This window comes from Borostomias antarcticus, assembly GCF_949987555.1.
Source record: "Borostomias antarcticus genome assembly, chromosome: 19".
Taxonomy (NCBI): domain Eukaryota; kingdom Metazoa; phylum Chordata; class Actinopteri; order Stomiiformes; family Stomiidae; genus Borostomias; species Borostomias antarcticus.
Window position 1 is genome coordinate 4,031,584 of NC_140252.1, and position 14,381 is coordinate 4,045,964.

Consider the following 14,381-nt stretch of genomic DNA (forward strand, 5'->3'; position numbering starts at 1 on the left):
CAGCAGCAGCTTTCTCCAGGAGTCTGATGGCCAACGCTGCAGGATGGCAGCAAGTAGGGAGTTGCAGGAGTCCAGGCGGGAGATGACAACAGCCTGGATGAGCACTAGCGACGAATCACAGCCAGATTTCTTTCCTAGCACAAAGTTTGATAAAAGAGATGAGTATTAGCAAAGGCAAGGAGAATGATTATATCAGTGTACAATGAGCTATGATGGGGAAGAATTACACTATTAATTTGATTTCCAGGCATGGCATATACATGGCATGCTTACTTGCAATGGTAATAATGCCTTCAGGTAATAACACTAACTATGCTTGATTAATTTGATGTATAATGTGGCAAATGCTATAGTAGCATCAGCCCATTATAGCTAAATAATGCCAGACAAGATTACAGACTGTAATCAATGTATGAACAATGTCACATTGATCATGCTCAACATTATGTTAAAATTGAAATACATGAGACCTCCGAACGTAACGTTAGCATTAACTAACGTTAACCCTAAGCCGTTAGCATTAGCTACCGTTAGCATAGCTAGCCTATCAATATAGTTGATGTTAATATAAAGAAATGTAACATTAGATAATGTTAGCTAAGTTATTCAACATTGACCCACTTACCCTCTAGATCTTTTCCAACGATGTCCTAAAGTAACCACATGTCATGATCATTTGCATCATAGACATACGTTCATATCTATGATTAGCATCATCGTAGCAGCTTCATTGCTAAAAGCTTAGCATGTTAGCTGACGTCATTACATGACTTCCTATCCAATCAGAGGCAGAGTAGGGCGGGTCTTCCTATGGTGACGTGTTTTCCGCCGAGCTCGCAGGACTCACGAACGCGCGACCAGCGTCCCCGAGGCTCGTGCACAGAACATGTTTCAAATGGCTCGATACAGGTATTGGTGGCTTCAAAAACAAACAAAACCCCATTGAATTAAAAGTTTATATTGATTAGATTGGTCTCTGATGCTGAATGATACCGAGAAAAATTTTGTTTTCCTTTTCTAGCCCTATCTATCATCATCCACTAACATGGGAAATAAGGTTCTTGGGCCGCATGCCTTGACGTGACTTGCAATACCGGGCTTTGGCCACTACGTCAAATGGCTTCATGCGCCAGTGAGCAACTTTCATTGAAATGAATAGGCAGCCATTTTCAATGCCGTCTCCAGTTATATTATACCTCCATGGTCTGCACCGATGCAGGCTCGATTCACATGTGCAGCTGTTTTTATTGTCCGAAATGGAAAATGCGCCGTACAAATGTAAGTTCCTCACAAATTATACGACATTTGCATTGTATTTCGCATCAAATTCCGTTCTCCAATTCAGAAAACACTAGATTATGTTCATTAATTGTAATGTAAAGTGGTGGCTGGTGGATATTTACCAGGACTGTTGTTCAGACTAAACAGCTGATCAAACAGAGAATGGAAAATGAAAAGTTGTCCACAAAAAAAACGAAACAGCACTAAAGAAGCTTGGGAGTAAGTTTTTTCACAGGTTTAGTCCATGAACGGCCTGCCACTCACCACAAAACACATATTTTTTACACGTAATGTAGACACTCAACCAACAAGCAACATTTCAGTGAGATATAGGACAAGTGATTTGTCTGTAGATAAATGCATCTTCTTCCAAAGATTAAGCAAAGTTTAACTTGTTCCATTGGCAGATTTCACTGATTAGGCCTACAACCAAAAACACCTTAATGTTTAAGATTCTTTGAAAGAAGATTAATTGTGTGATTGTATCCCATTACTAGGACTTGATAAATGATGTGTAGGACTACTACTTGGTAAGATGTGGAGTGATTGGAGGAATCACACAGCACTCATTCTGACCAAAACATTTTAACCATCTTCCCGGACATATTTCTTAACAGCTTCATCATAAAATAAATTAACCTGGAGGGTCAGGCAAGTCCAAAACAGGCCTCAAAGAAATGGGTGAATTTAAAGAAGTACACAGTAAATGTGTTTCACATAACATGAATATAGCCTTCTAGATGCTGCAGATATCTCATGCCACTGTTTGTTTTAGGAGCTGAGAGCTCCACCAACTCTGCTCTTGGACTGACCAGGGAGAGGAAGGCCCTGCTACTTGGAGCTCTTATGATGGCATGCATGAGGCAGTGGGGTCAAAACAATCTTTGACTCCACCTGTCCTCATTGCCTCATGCATGTCGAACCCCACCATCAAGGCCAGTCCAGATCCATCTTCCCTCCTGGGCACATCCAGGTCCAATCCACTGCCCCTCCCAGGCACATCCACGTCTGATCAACCATCCCTCCCAGGCACATCCACGTCTGATCAACCATCCCTCCCAGGCACATCCACGTCTGATCAACCATCCCTCCCAGGCACATCCACGTCTGATCAACCATCCCTCCCAGGCACATCCACGTCCGATCCACCATCCCTCCCAGACACATCCATGGCGTCCTCTCTTGAACCCCCCCCCTCCCCTGCCAAGAAAGACAGGGGTCCATTGATGGAGATTAATAATTTTCAGTTGTGATCGGTGCTGCCCAATTTTCAGTTTTCAATATTATTTTATTTTCAATAAATAAGAATTGTGGAAATCCCTGTGTATCCTTTATACAGAATCTGGAGACAAATATGTGCAATCTCTGGTTGTCATATTAGTGGTATGGTCTGCAATCTAAACTAGCCTATACTTCAGACCACAGGTGAACACAGCTCTGGAAAGGATGAGATCACAGCAACATCCTGGTTTACTATGTATGGTTTACTATTTATAGATGTTTTTGTGTAAGTGCACTTTCTATATACTACTTTTCCCCAAAATTTAGAATGTCAAACATTATTTGCAGAAAATGACAAGAGGACAAACACAGGTTCATACGGCCAGCTTGTGCAGTTTTAATGGGCTTGTTTTAATAAACTGTATAGCAACTTTCAACACAAAACGAATTGCAGCCCAAAGTGCTTCATAACAGTAAAGATGAAATGAGCATAAAATCAGGACAAACAAAATCAGGCCTGCTTTGTTTTAATGCAAATAAAAACAAAAATACAAACAAAGAATACACTATTAGCCTACAAATAATCGTGCTGAAGCAGCAGCGGTGGAAAAATGACAATTATTTTATTGACAATAGTCCTAATAATAATAATAATGAATTAGGGTAACGGTGAAATGAATAGGTAAGAGTTCTTAAAATGATGTATAAATAATTGAATGCCTTGGCCATATTGTAATTTGGATATTTCCACTTAGGACCTAGGTAGCTATCTGATATAGGCAACCCTCATAAGCTGTAACAAGGAAGATACTAACGATGCCTCTGCCGCTGCAAAGTGCTGTTGACGCGAAACCATGGTAACCGTTGTGGTTTGTGTTTCCTGTTTCCGCTGGAGTGAGGGGAGTGCGTCCCTAAGGTTTTTATACCCTACACCCTAATCAAGGGAACTACATTCAGCTGTGAGGGGACTACAAAACGGAGTGCACTCGGTGACTGAGTGCGAGTGGGGAGGGACTGGATTCAGAAAGGGCCCGCATCGGTGCAAGCTCCCGATAGCCGAAGCAGGAAGTGCACGTGCCAAAGAGATGCCGCAGGAAACCACATATAAATAAAGTTCCGTCTTCCTACATTGTCAATTATTTTAGATTATTTTACAGCATTCAAACATTTGTTTTTCTCACACCGATTTCACTGCATCAAACAAAATCGCAGAATATGGTGTCAAAAGATACAACAAAGTGATACAATCACTTTATCCATAGATCACTTGACTTGTAGCAAACTCGTAAAAGCCTGTATTCATAGCCGACATAAAATAAATCTAAATAGGCCTAGGTCTACGTCAAATGTAGCCTACATCATATATTCCTTTCCATTAGGCTGCGATATGCAAATGGGTCTTCACAAAAGAAGGAATGCTGCCAAAGAGGCATAGGAGTAAGTTAGTAATTGATTTATGTATTTGTCTCGGGACAGTGTTATAGTATTAATTTAGTTAGATTTCATTTGGAAAAACATTTCCGTTTGGACTTTTGACCATTTCTCATCATACATGGATTTAATTATAGTGATTTATATTTGTATTATAAATCCTAAACATTTTTCCCATCAATCACCTAAACATGCCATGGTGACGGCCCTGTCCCGGTCGGTTCCGGTGGAGTGGGGAGTCCATCCCACATTTGGCTTTCCATTTATATACCCTCCCCCTCGATTGAGAGTGCCCTCCACAGCTGCGAGTGACACTTCATTTGGAGGGACACTCGGTGGTGGAGTGGGTAGGGGTTGGTTTGGGAATGGGCCTTGGTCTCTTGCTCTTATCCTTTATTTGACTCCACGGGCGCAGTTTGAAACGTGTGAGGGGAGGGGGGGCTGAGGTAGGAGGTTCTATCTCGTGACTCTTGAGGCTCCACCCAGCAGAGAAGAGCGCAAACTGTGTTCAATCACATCCGCAGTTTCGACATAATAGACATGCTACACGTCGTGAATTTATCACTCAGCTCGACGGTTTCGTAGAAAACAGTCTTAAAGAAACGTGTGAAAATGTCTGGTCGGGGAAAAGGAGGCAAAGGACTCGGTAAAGGAGGCGCCAAACGCCATCGCAAGGTTCTTCGTGATAACATCCAGGGCATCACCAAGCCTGCCATCCGTCGTCTGGCTCGTCGTGGCGGCGTGAAGCGTATTTCTGGTTTGATCTACGAAGAAACCCGCGGTGTGCTGAAGGTATTCCTGGAGAACGTCATCCGTGATGCCGTGACCTACACCGAGCACGCCAAGAGAAAGACCGTCACCGCCATGGATGTGGTCTACGCTCTGAAGCGCCAGGGACGCACCCTGTACGGCTTCGGCGGATAAGCGTTTTCTCCTCACTTCTGTAGTCCACCAACCCAACGGCTCTTCTAAGAGCCACCCACATCTACAATTAAAAGCCATGTCTCCATATCGTATGAAGCACAGGAATTGCTGAAAGTGATAGGCTACAGTATATCCTGCATTGATGATAACATTCATATTAATCATCGTAGGCTGTCTTTTGGTTGTAGGCCATCTATGCTTGTATAGATACTAGCTTACCATGGTCATCTGCATGTAAATATACTATACATGCTGTATGAATGTACAGTGTATATATTCCTTGTTCCAGATTTTATTAGACTGCATATTATCTGCATGTTAATTCTTATTGGCGATGCATATTCTGTATCTGGGTCAGTGACAAATAAGGGTGGGAAAGATGGGGGAAATATTGTTTTAAAAGCATGCATCAGGTGTGTTAATATGTGGATTTTGTATTTGTTGGTTTTGTCATTTTTAATTACATTTCTACTTTTTTTCATTCAAAAAGTAAGACCAAATGCGCCTGAAAATGTCAAGTGGTGTAACCAGAGAAAAGTGGTCAATTCAATATATTATCAACCTAGAGTATGTCGATGTACTCATAATAATAATCAATTGCAACATGTTACCTAGGAATAGATTTTATCAGGGTGATCTCAAATTTTAATATTTCACCAGTTTTGCAACATCGAGCGGGTCATATGGTATGCTGAAAACACCTTGGTTTTTGTTATAATCTTTGGAAATGTATGTCAAAATGGCTAAAAACATGTTACACTACAGTAGCAATATAATGCTTGGATAGGAATAGGAATATAATTAATATTCCTGTATAATTTCATATTTTAATGAACACTGGTTACACCATTTGACACAACCCAGTGTCAATTGGTGTAACCATCCACATTTACCACATTTATTATATTGTATTAATGAAGAAATGGCAGACAAGTATCTGACTTATCAGGCAGGCCATCTCTGAGTCTCAACACAACAGAAAATGACTGGCCAAATAACATGTAGGCTATGATGTACATGACAATTCCCCTTTTTCTCGAAAGAATACTTGGAACATAAATAAAACTGACTAATAAACTAAACATTTCTTAAGATGGTTAGTTGTCCTTGTGCTGCATCATAAAATATTGCTAGCTATGACCTAGCTACTTTCAAACATACTTTTTAAAGTAAATACTTGTTTTTATGATAAAGATCAATAATCAATGTTTTTCACTGGTTACACCATTTGACATGTAAACCTAGTCATACCTGACAATACCCTAAAATGTCAAATTATCTCAATATTTCTAAGAGAGTTACTAACCTTGACATGCAACCCTGAAGAGCAGAGAGGGGTCCTTCTCTGTGATACATTTCCCACCAAAATTGTCTTCTTTTAAAAAAATAAAAATAAAAAACTCCTTATATAGTGGTTACACCATCTAGACACTTATGTAAGTTGACCTGACTGACATTATTCCCCGGATTATTTATAATATCCAGAACAATATAGTTCCACTTCTTTTATTAACTTTAAAATAGTTCTTATGTAAGATTATGCCAAACTAGTTTATATGTTTTGTTTTTATTACTTTCAGCTCTTTTGAGCAATTTTAATTTTTCTGTACTCAGTTTTTATGGTAACAACACTTAAGACATTTTTGCCATTTTTACTCAACAATTCTCTCGAAATGAATTAAAACCACAACTTTTTAGGGCAGGTTGTCAGAAAATAATGTATGCAAGTAATCTTTAAGTTTATTTTCAAATTTTAACCTAAAAAATATAAACTTAACGAAAGGGACACAGAAAAACAAGCGTCACGTCTTTGACCCATCTCCATGTCCAACCTTGCTGTAGGCCTACTAAACTCACCTAAAACTAGCTGGCCACCAACACTGTTGAAATCGTCACTGCAGAAACAGATTCTCCCCATCAGGGTTGAGTCCCATCCTCATCAAAATGTTGCCACCTGCCGCAATAGGCTACTAATTGCATAGGTCTACTTACAAATTACATATCTTAGTCATCTTGTAGTCTACGTCATCTTGTACATCATATCCAATCTAAACAAAATATGACCAAGCACTGATTTGTGCTTATTAGCCGATTCCCGCAGACTTCAATTTTTGTGGGCCAGTTGAATCTGTGGCCACTGAATTACGTTTAAATAAAGGTAAAGGCAATCAAAAAAAATATTGCAGAAGATGACTTAAAGTATGCAATGTGGTGGAACGCAAGTTAAAATCTCTCGCTATGTCGTTTCACAGTGGCGGATGAAAGCGCGCAATACCCCAGCTTTAGAGAAAGTACGACAATCTTAGATTGGGCAACAAAAGGCGCATGCGGAGACTAATTATAGTAGCATTCAAGACATACGAAAATCTTGGAACAAACTCTACAATCTCAATCAGCATGGAATTGCATTCTTTAACAGTAAACGTGGGTGGCTCTTAAAAGAGCCTTTGGGTAGATTGGAGAGTGAAAAGCCGCCTCTTTACTTAGAGCTGGTGTACTTGGTCACTGCCTTGGTGCCCTCGGACACGGCGTGCTTGGCCAGCTCACCGGGGAGCAGCAGGCGCACGGCGGTCTGGATCTCCCTGGAGGTGATGGTTGAACGCTTGTTGTAGTGCGCCAGGCGAGATGACTCTCCGGCAATGCGCTCGAAAATGTCGTTCACAAAGGAATTCATGATCCCCATGGCCTTGGAGGAAATGCCGGTGTCGGGGTGCACCTGCTTCAGGACTTTGTACACGTAGATAGCGTAGCTCTCCTTCCTCGACTTTCTGCGCTTCTTGCCGCCTTTGACAGCGGTCTTGGAGACGGCTTTCTTAGAGCCCTTCTTGGGCGCGGACTTAGCTGCCGGTTCGGGCATTTTACTAGATGTCGTTGCTTCTCAGGAACCAATGTAAAGCTGCGGGTAGTCACCCGGTATATGTAGGGGGAGTATGCAAATGTTTAGGCAAGGCTCCCGTCATTATCTGCGTTGAACTCTGACGTCCTCGTTTCCCCAACGAACCAAATTGACCGCGCATGCTCAGGAACTCGCTCACCCCCCAGCCCACTTTCCCTGCTGTGGGGCATGTGGTCTGACATCACTTTATTGGATGTAGCAGTGCCGCCATTGTGGAGTGTTAATTAAAAAGTTAATTATTTGAGACACACATACGGACATTTTCTCCATAGTCATCCATTGTTGAAGCATTTTGTTTACACCTCCCACCCACATTTGTTTGCACCTCCCACCCATTGGCATACAATGGGCGAGTGGCGTGTGAAGTCTTTGTAAGCAAAATGATGGCATTTGCAGAAAATAAAGTCAGTGTTTAATAATGACTCCGTTGAATTTAAAATTCATTGTTGAGTTGAAATATATCATTGGAGATGAGTTTTGTGAATTTTGAAGCCCTTAGCCTAGTTGATTCTCAGGTCAGTGTTGAACCTAGCATGACACATCACAGGACAGCTTTCTCAAAATCTGGCAAACGACAAACCCTGATATGTCCACAAGGACACCAAAGCAGGTTGCTAGGTAGCCTAGATATGGTCACACTAACAAAAGGACACGGTCTGCAGTTGGATTGTTATTGCTTACTCAACTTACTTTTAATCATTTTGGTTGGATGAGGAACATAAGGCTGTGACTCTCTACTTCCATCTGGCCATGTCCTGTGCAGCATGTTGTGCCTTGTCCCAAGTTAGGTAGGCATTTTTAGTTCCGAGCTCACAGTTCTTCGCCAGGTTGTTTTTGGCCTCCCTTGTTTCCTCTGAAATTCCAGCCCCCTAAAAGTCCTGTCAGCATTGAGCCCAGGGCACCATGTTGGCATTGGGCATTTTGGGGTATTTCCATAAGAGCTCCACTGCACACTGTAGCTCTCACCGCTTTCACTCCTCACTGATATCAGCAGCCAGTTGTTCTGACAGACGTGTTCCCCATATTCTTTTAATGACGTGTTCACAGTCATAAATCTCAAAATTGGCTGCATAGCCTAGAAAATAAAACTATTCCACAGTAGACATCATTCACTATTGCATCGTAGATAGCTGTGCTTGACTGAGTGTAGCGATTTATTTGCAGCTGCCTATAGGCTACAGTGGTGAATTTAGAAGGTTTAAGTAGTCTTCACATGCCTTAGAAATAAACTATAGCCTATGTACTCTGTGTATCTCAATTTATGGATGATTCAACACTGGCAGAGTAGGCCCTGTGTGTGCAAATCAGAAGCTGGGCCTTGGCTGTCACAGAGTAGCGGCAGGGCAGACTAAAAAGGACACCAGACTAGGGTGCTAAGGTAGCCTAGTGCGTAAGGACTAGGAATTGAGGGACCATATGACAGGCATATACATTAGGACTTGAACAAAGGATATTAAAACTAAAGTTTGTAATGAACAGTCTTTGAAGAGTGGACAGGGAGGGATGACCGTGGCCCACAGAAAGTGGCCCCAATAATGTGTAAATCGGCACCAGACAGCTGAATCAACAGTATTGGACAGAAGGCACTGCCCTAACTTATAATAAGATGAACCATCAATCTGAAAAGCCACCTGTGACAACTGATAGATGCAGCCTGTGACAACTGATAGAAACAGATATATTATACAACTGTTAGGCCTATGTGCGAAGGGCATCTCTCCTGCAGGACACTCACTGAGACTGTATTCTCTGTATGAGACTGTATGCTCTTGTTGAAGCAAACACCTTCTGTTGATCGCCTCTGGATTCTCGAGTTTCTACTCATGTTGTTAGCAATAGTCTAACATGGTAGGCTATAGGAGATTGATTCTTAGCAGTTCCCGCTTAGTCACTTATCTTGTTATTCCCTGTAGGCGTAAATACTGTGCTCAAGAACACAATCTTGCTTGAGATAAACATTTCTAGAAATTAAGCCAAATGTATTTCATTCTGCCTCGACCATGCCTATTCACATCAGGTAGGCTCGTTCAGAATCCCAAATCACACAGCCCAGAAAGAGCTAATTGCTCATATCACTCAACAATAAGCGCCTACATGTCCTTCCATGTAGGCTATAGGCCTATCTTCACTACATGGGCTGCGATAGGATCGGCTAGGCGACTGGGCTCCTGCGTTCTCTATAATTCTCATGGCACAATAGCCTACTCAAGATACGATTCAGACATTTTTATAGCAAGGTCATCAAATTCAGTAAAAAGAAAACGACGCGTGTGTGTTGTGATGGTTGCTTGTCACTTTTTGCAATCCTATGTAACGCAGCCGGTGCGCCTCAGGTCACTTCACTGCATAGGCTACCAACCAAACGAGGACATTGCCCCAGACGAGGGGTGTAATAGGCGGCAGACAGTCCAAAAAGACCAGGCGGAGTCATTCTGCTGGGAATCCAAATGTGAATCACCCAGGGAGGGCGAAAGGTAGCCTATACACACGGGCAGACACCAGCAAGATAGGGACCAGGTCTCCGCCCCAGTTTCAACGCTGTGCTTTACGCACCCCAAAAGAGACCCCGTTTAAAAACATCGGCACCACTTCTGTGTACCCTAAATCATTTAAGCCCCTTGCCAGACAACTTGTCTCACTGGGCAACGATTTCTGTCCATTATCGCATGCACTTTTAGACATTTTAGGAGTCAAATGCCACTGGAAACCTAGTGCGCACGGCTCCATCCGACAGATCATCGGCGGTGTTTTTACCCGGTCGCGAATAAACAGACGAGGCCGCCGCTACCCAAACAACTTTATTTCGAACGACAAATAGGCTGCTCGCTGTCACATTCACTTTCGGACTTGTGCTCCACTCCAACTTTGATTTGTAGCCCTTTATACACCAGGAGAAAACACAGGAGGAACATCATTTTGGTAACCGAGAGCTCCTCGGTGGTGGAGCTGAGTCCACACGGTTCTCATAGCGCGTTTAAGGCCAACCCCTCGCAGCGTCGAGGACTCACAGTCAGCAGGACCGACATACAGTACGTGTGTGACACCGCAGAGCAAACTCAAGATAGACATGGCAGAAGTCGCCCCAGCTCCCGCAGCCGCCGCTCCGGCCAAGGCACCCAAGAAGAAGGCAGCAGCCAAGCCCAAGAAAGTGGGACCCAGCGTCGGCGAGATGATCGTCACGGCTGTTTCCGCCTCCAAGGAGAGGAGCGGTGTCTCCCTGGCAGCGCTCAAGAAGGCACTGGCTGCCGGCGGCTACGACGTGGAGAAGAACAACTCCCGCGTCAAGATCGCCGTCAAGAGCCTCGTCACCAAGGGCACTTTGGTACAGACCAAAGGAACTGGCGCCTCTGGATCTTTCAAGATCAACAAGGCCACCGAGGCGAAGGCAAAGAAGCCAGCTAAGAAGCCCGCCGCCCCGAAGGTCAAGAAGGTAGCCGCCAAGAAGCCCGTTGCAGCCAAGAAGCCCGCTGCAGCGAAGAAGCCCAAAAAGGTCGTGGCTAAGAAGCCTGCAGCTGCCAAGAAATCTCCCAAGAAAGCCAAGAAGCCCGCAGCTAAGAAGGTGGCAAAGAGCCCCAAAAAGGCCAAGAAGCCCGCGACACCCAAAAAAGCCCCAGCCAAGAGCCCCAAGAAGGCCGTCAAGCCCAAAGCTGCCAAGCCCAGGGCTGCCAAGGCGAAGAAGGCAGCCCCCAAGAAGAAGTAAACGTCTTTTTTCTGTCCTCTTTACTATTACAAAGGCTCTTTTAAGAGCCACCCAACCAACTCCATAAAAGCGCATCTCCATGTATGGCCACCGAATTCACGCGGGCGCACTGCCAACAGTAATAATTCCGATATAAAGCACTTAATCTAATGGTACTGAAAACGTGCTGTACACGCTGGTGTTTCATTATAATACACTTCCACAGCACTGGTAATGGGAGGCTATGAATTTCAACTGTAGGGTAAAACTCATTTTCTGATGCATGTTCATGGTCAACTGGCGTGCACTGGGATCAGATCGACGCGTAGTTTATTCAACATTGTCTTTTTGGCGCCTGAAATGAGAGGAGTAGTGAGAGAGCGGCGGAGCAGCGCAGGCCGTGGGCGCGTTCGTAGGGATCAGGACTGCGCAGTCGATGATCAGAGCTGATCGCCGCCATGCTGTGACCCTTTGCATTGTGGCCAAATTCCGTCCCGACTCGCTTCAACGTGATACGTAGGCCTACTTTGTAGGGTTATACATTATTGAAATTACAAACTAAAATAATTAGTAAAACTGTATTTTGAGAAACGCCCATAGGCATGCATGCATTCTCTCCAAGTCTAAAGCGACGTACAATGTTTTGAGTTGGGGTTAAGTGGCACAGCGGTAGGTAATCTTTTTTTAAAATTTGTTGGTCTTTACAGATCAAACAGAATCATTGTAGTTTGATGGTGTGCATGAAACCAGGGAAAGGAGTGAGTAGGTTAATAGCCCTGGTGCTCTTTTCTGTCCATTATTGTATAAGTCTACGAGGAGATCAAGCCATTTATACAGGGACGTCTATTTATTAGGGAGGACAAACTAGGTCATTCATGCAGCACACTTCATACACAGGCAACACGAAGCGTTTCAATTAAACACGTTTTAAATTAAAACTATCACAAGATAAGTCGAGAGTAATACAACTATGCCAAATAACGGTATAACATGCTGTAAAACCTGCAGCCGGCAACGTCCGTCGAATAACTTTAACTAACAATCCAAACACGTCTTCAACAACTTCAAATCAGACTGAATTAGCTAGATTTGAAGCGAGACTCCTTCTTGCAGGAGTCTCATGTGGGCGAATGTGCCTCAACTCGGGAGGTGGCCCACGTAGACGCAAGTAACGGAGAACACGAGGATGATGGAAACGCATTCCAGAGGACAATGGAAGGATGTCCCAAGGTGGACTATCCAAAGGTGGTTCCGACAACGCCAGCTAAATACTTTCTGGGAGTATTAGCACTCCACTATTACCAGGCTTTATAGTTCTTTATCTCAGGGTTGAACAGAGTATACAGATTCTGAAACAGTTGCAAAGTATGAACAGAGTTAAGTTTTATTCTTATTTTACAATACTGTAGGACTGTGCACAAGGAGGTTTTCACCGCCCAGGGTGACTTGGATCGATAGTCTTAGGGGATTTCTCCCGACGGCCTCCTGGACCGGGAGAGCTGGTTGGTGGAGCTCCACCCTGCCACGTATACTGCGGATTGGAAACAAGTGTCAGTTCTCACACGAAAAAAGGGGACCACTGAGTCCTTTAACCACTAGGGGGTGTCCACGGCAAACCAACACTACAAAACTATCACAGCAACTACGGCAATCCAATTGAGAGGGCAGGGTCTTCCAGGAGTGTTCGGTTAATCCACAAAATTATCCAATATCCACTTGGTAAACAGATAGCCGGGCCAGCCAAGCGGCAATTAAAAAGTCAAAGATTTAAGTCAATGGCTGGCTGTATGGTACACTTATTCGCACAAAATATAAAATAATAGGCCCAGTCAATGTCCATGTAGGCTATTACTAAAATGCCAGGGCTGTTTCTAAATGTCTCTTATAAAATACTAAAATAGCAAGGCGGTTCTTAATGTCCATACGAATAATTAAACAGGTCAGAGCACAGTAGCCTACTTAACTTCGGAGAGGATGTCGGGACACCGACACTCCACTGTAGTATGACGCGCTCCCCAGCACAGGTTGGTTCAGGATCGGGGCGTAGTCAGGCCGGCCGCTGATCGGGGTAGGCTATCCAGCGAGCAGCACTCTCTCGCTCCGGTTCCCTGACGGCTCACGTCTGCAGCAACTCCCTCTGGTCCACCGCTCTCACAGGTCCCGCTGATCGCCGCAGTCTTCCTCGGCTCCGGCGCTGTAGCTGGTGACTAGGTAACGTTAGCTGACAGTCAATTCACGTGCGCGTTTCTCTTTCGCCGCCGTAGCACCGGGATAGTCCTCCAGGCAAGCACACGCTCCGACTTCCGTCCCCCACACAACCCCCGTTCTGCCGGGGCAGTGTGCTCTTTATAGCAGGCTGTGAGACACAGGTGTTCCCGGTTCAGTCCTGATTGTCCTCTCACTCACCGACGATGGTTGCCGCCCCCTTTGCCCAGCTCTATTCATCAGGGTTGGGAGTAAACAAACGGTCACAGCACAGCGAAAAACACATACAGGTAGTACAAAAATGGACCTCGTCACATCTCCCCATTGTGAAATGTTGGCAGTCTCTGCCATTCAGAGTCTATAGCGGGGTGGTGGGATGCCTATATTTGGCCGGGTTGAGCGCCTTGGCTCAGCGGCTGCGTCAGGGTTGTAGTCATTGGCGGGTACATGTCGGACAGGGACAGGGACTGCGCGCCTTGGCTCGGCGGCCGCGTCAGGGTTGGCGTCAGGCGCGGGTACATGTCGGACAGGGACGGGGATATATAAGAGCGTAGGGCTCGCAGGTCTCACAGGGTTCTCTGGCAGAGTCACTGGTGGCCTCTGCGAGGGGGGAACCGTGCACAGTTTCAGGGCGTTCCGGTGGAGGACTTTCTCCCTCCCACCCCTCTCCGGCTGTACTTTGTACACTACGCCCGTGTTTCCCTTGGCTTCGACGACACGATAGGGCTCGGGGTCCCATACCCC

At 44.6% G+C, this 14,381-nt stretch overlaps 3 protein-coding genes across 3 annotated transcripts; 2 read left to right on the forward strand and 1 right to left on the reverse strand.

The window, feature by feature from the left end:
- Positions 1 to 4,545: 4,545 nt before the first annotated feature.
- LOC311321912 (histone H4) lies at positions 4,546 to 4,857 on the forward strand (the record flags this gene model as incomplete). The annotated part of the gene is made up of 1 exon (XM_084453926.1): positions 4,546 to 4,857. One exon carries the CDS (start codon positions 4,546 to 4,548, stop codon positions 4,855 to 4,857), a length of 312 nt encoding a protein of 103 aa, XP_084310052.1.
- A 2,479-nt stretch (positions 4,858 to 7,336) lies between these two features.
- On the reverse strand, positions 7,337 to 7,714 carry LOC311321866 (histone H2B-like; the record flags this gene model as incomplete). Its single annotated transcript, XM_084453881.1, has 1 exon — positions 7,337 to 7,714. One exon carries the CDS (start codon positions 7,712 to 7,714, stop codon positions 7,337 to 7,339), a length of 378 nt encoding a protein of 125 aa, XP_084310007.1.
- Positions 7,715 to 10,820: 3,106 nt separating this feature from the next.
- On the forward strand, positions 10,821 to 11,453 carry LOC311321789 (histone H1-like; the record flags this gene model as incomplete). Its single annotated transcript, XM_084453805.1, has 1 exon — positions 10,821 to 11,453. One exon carries the CDS (start codon positions 10,821 to 10,823, stop codon positions 11,451 to 11,453), a length of 633 nt encoding a protein of 210 aa, XP_084309931.1.
- Positions 11,454 to 14,381: the final 2,928 nt, after the last annotated feature.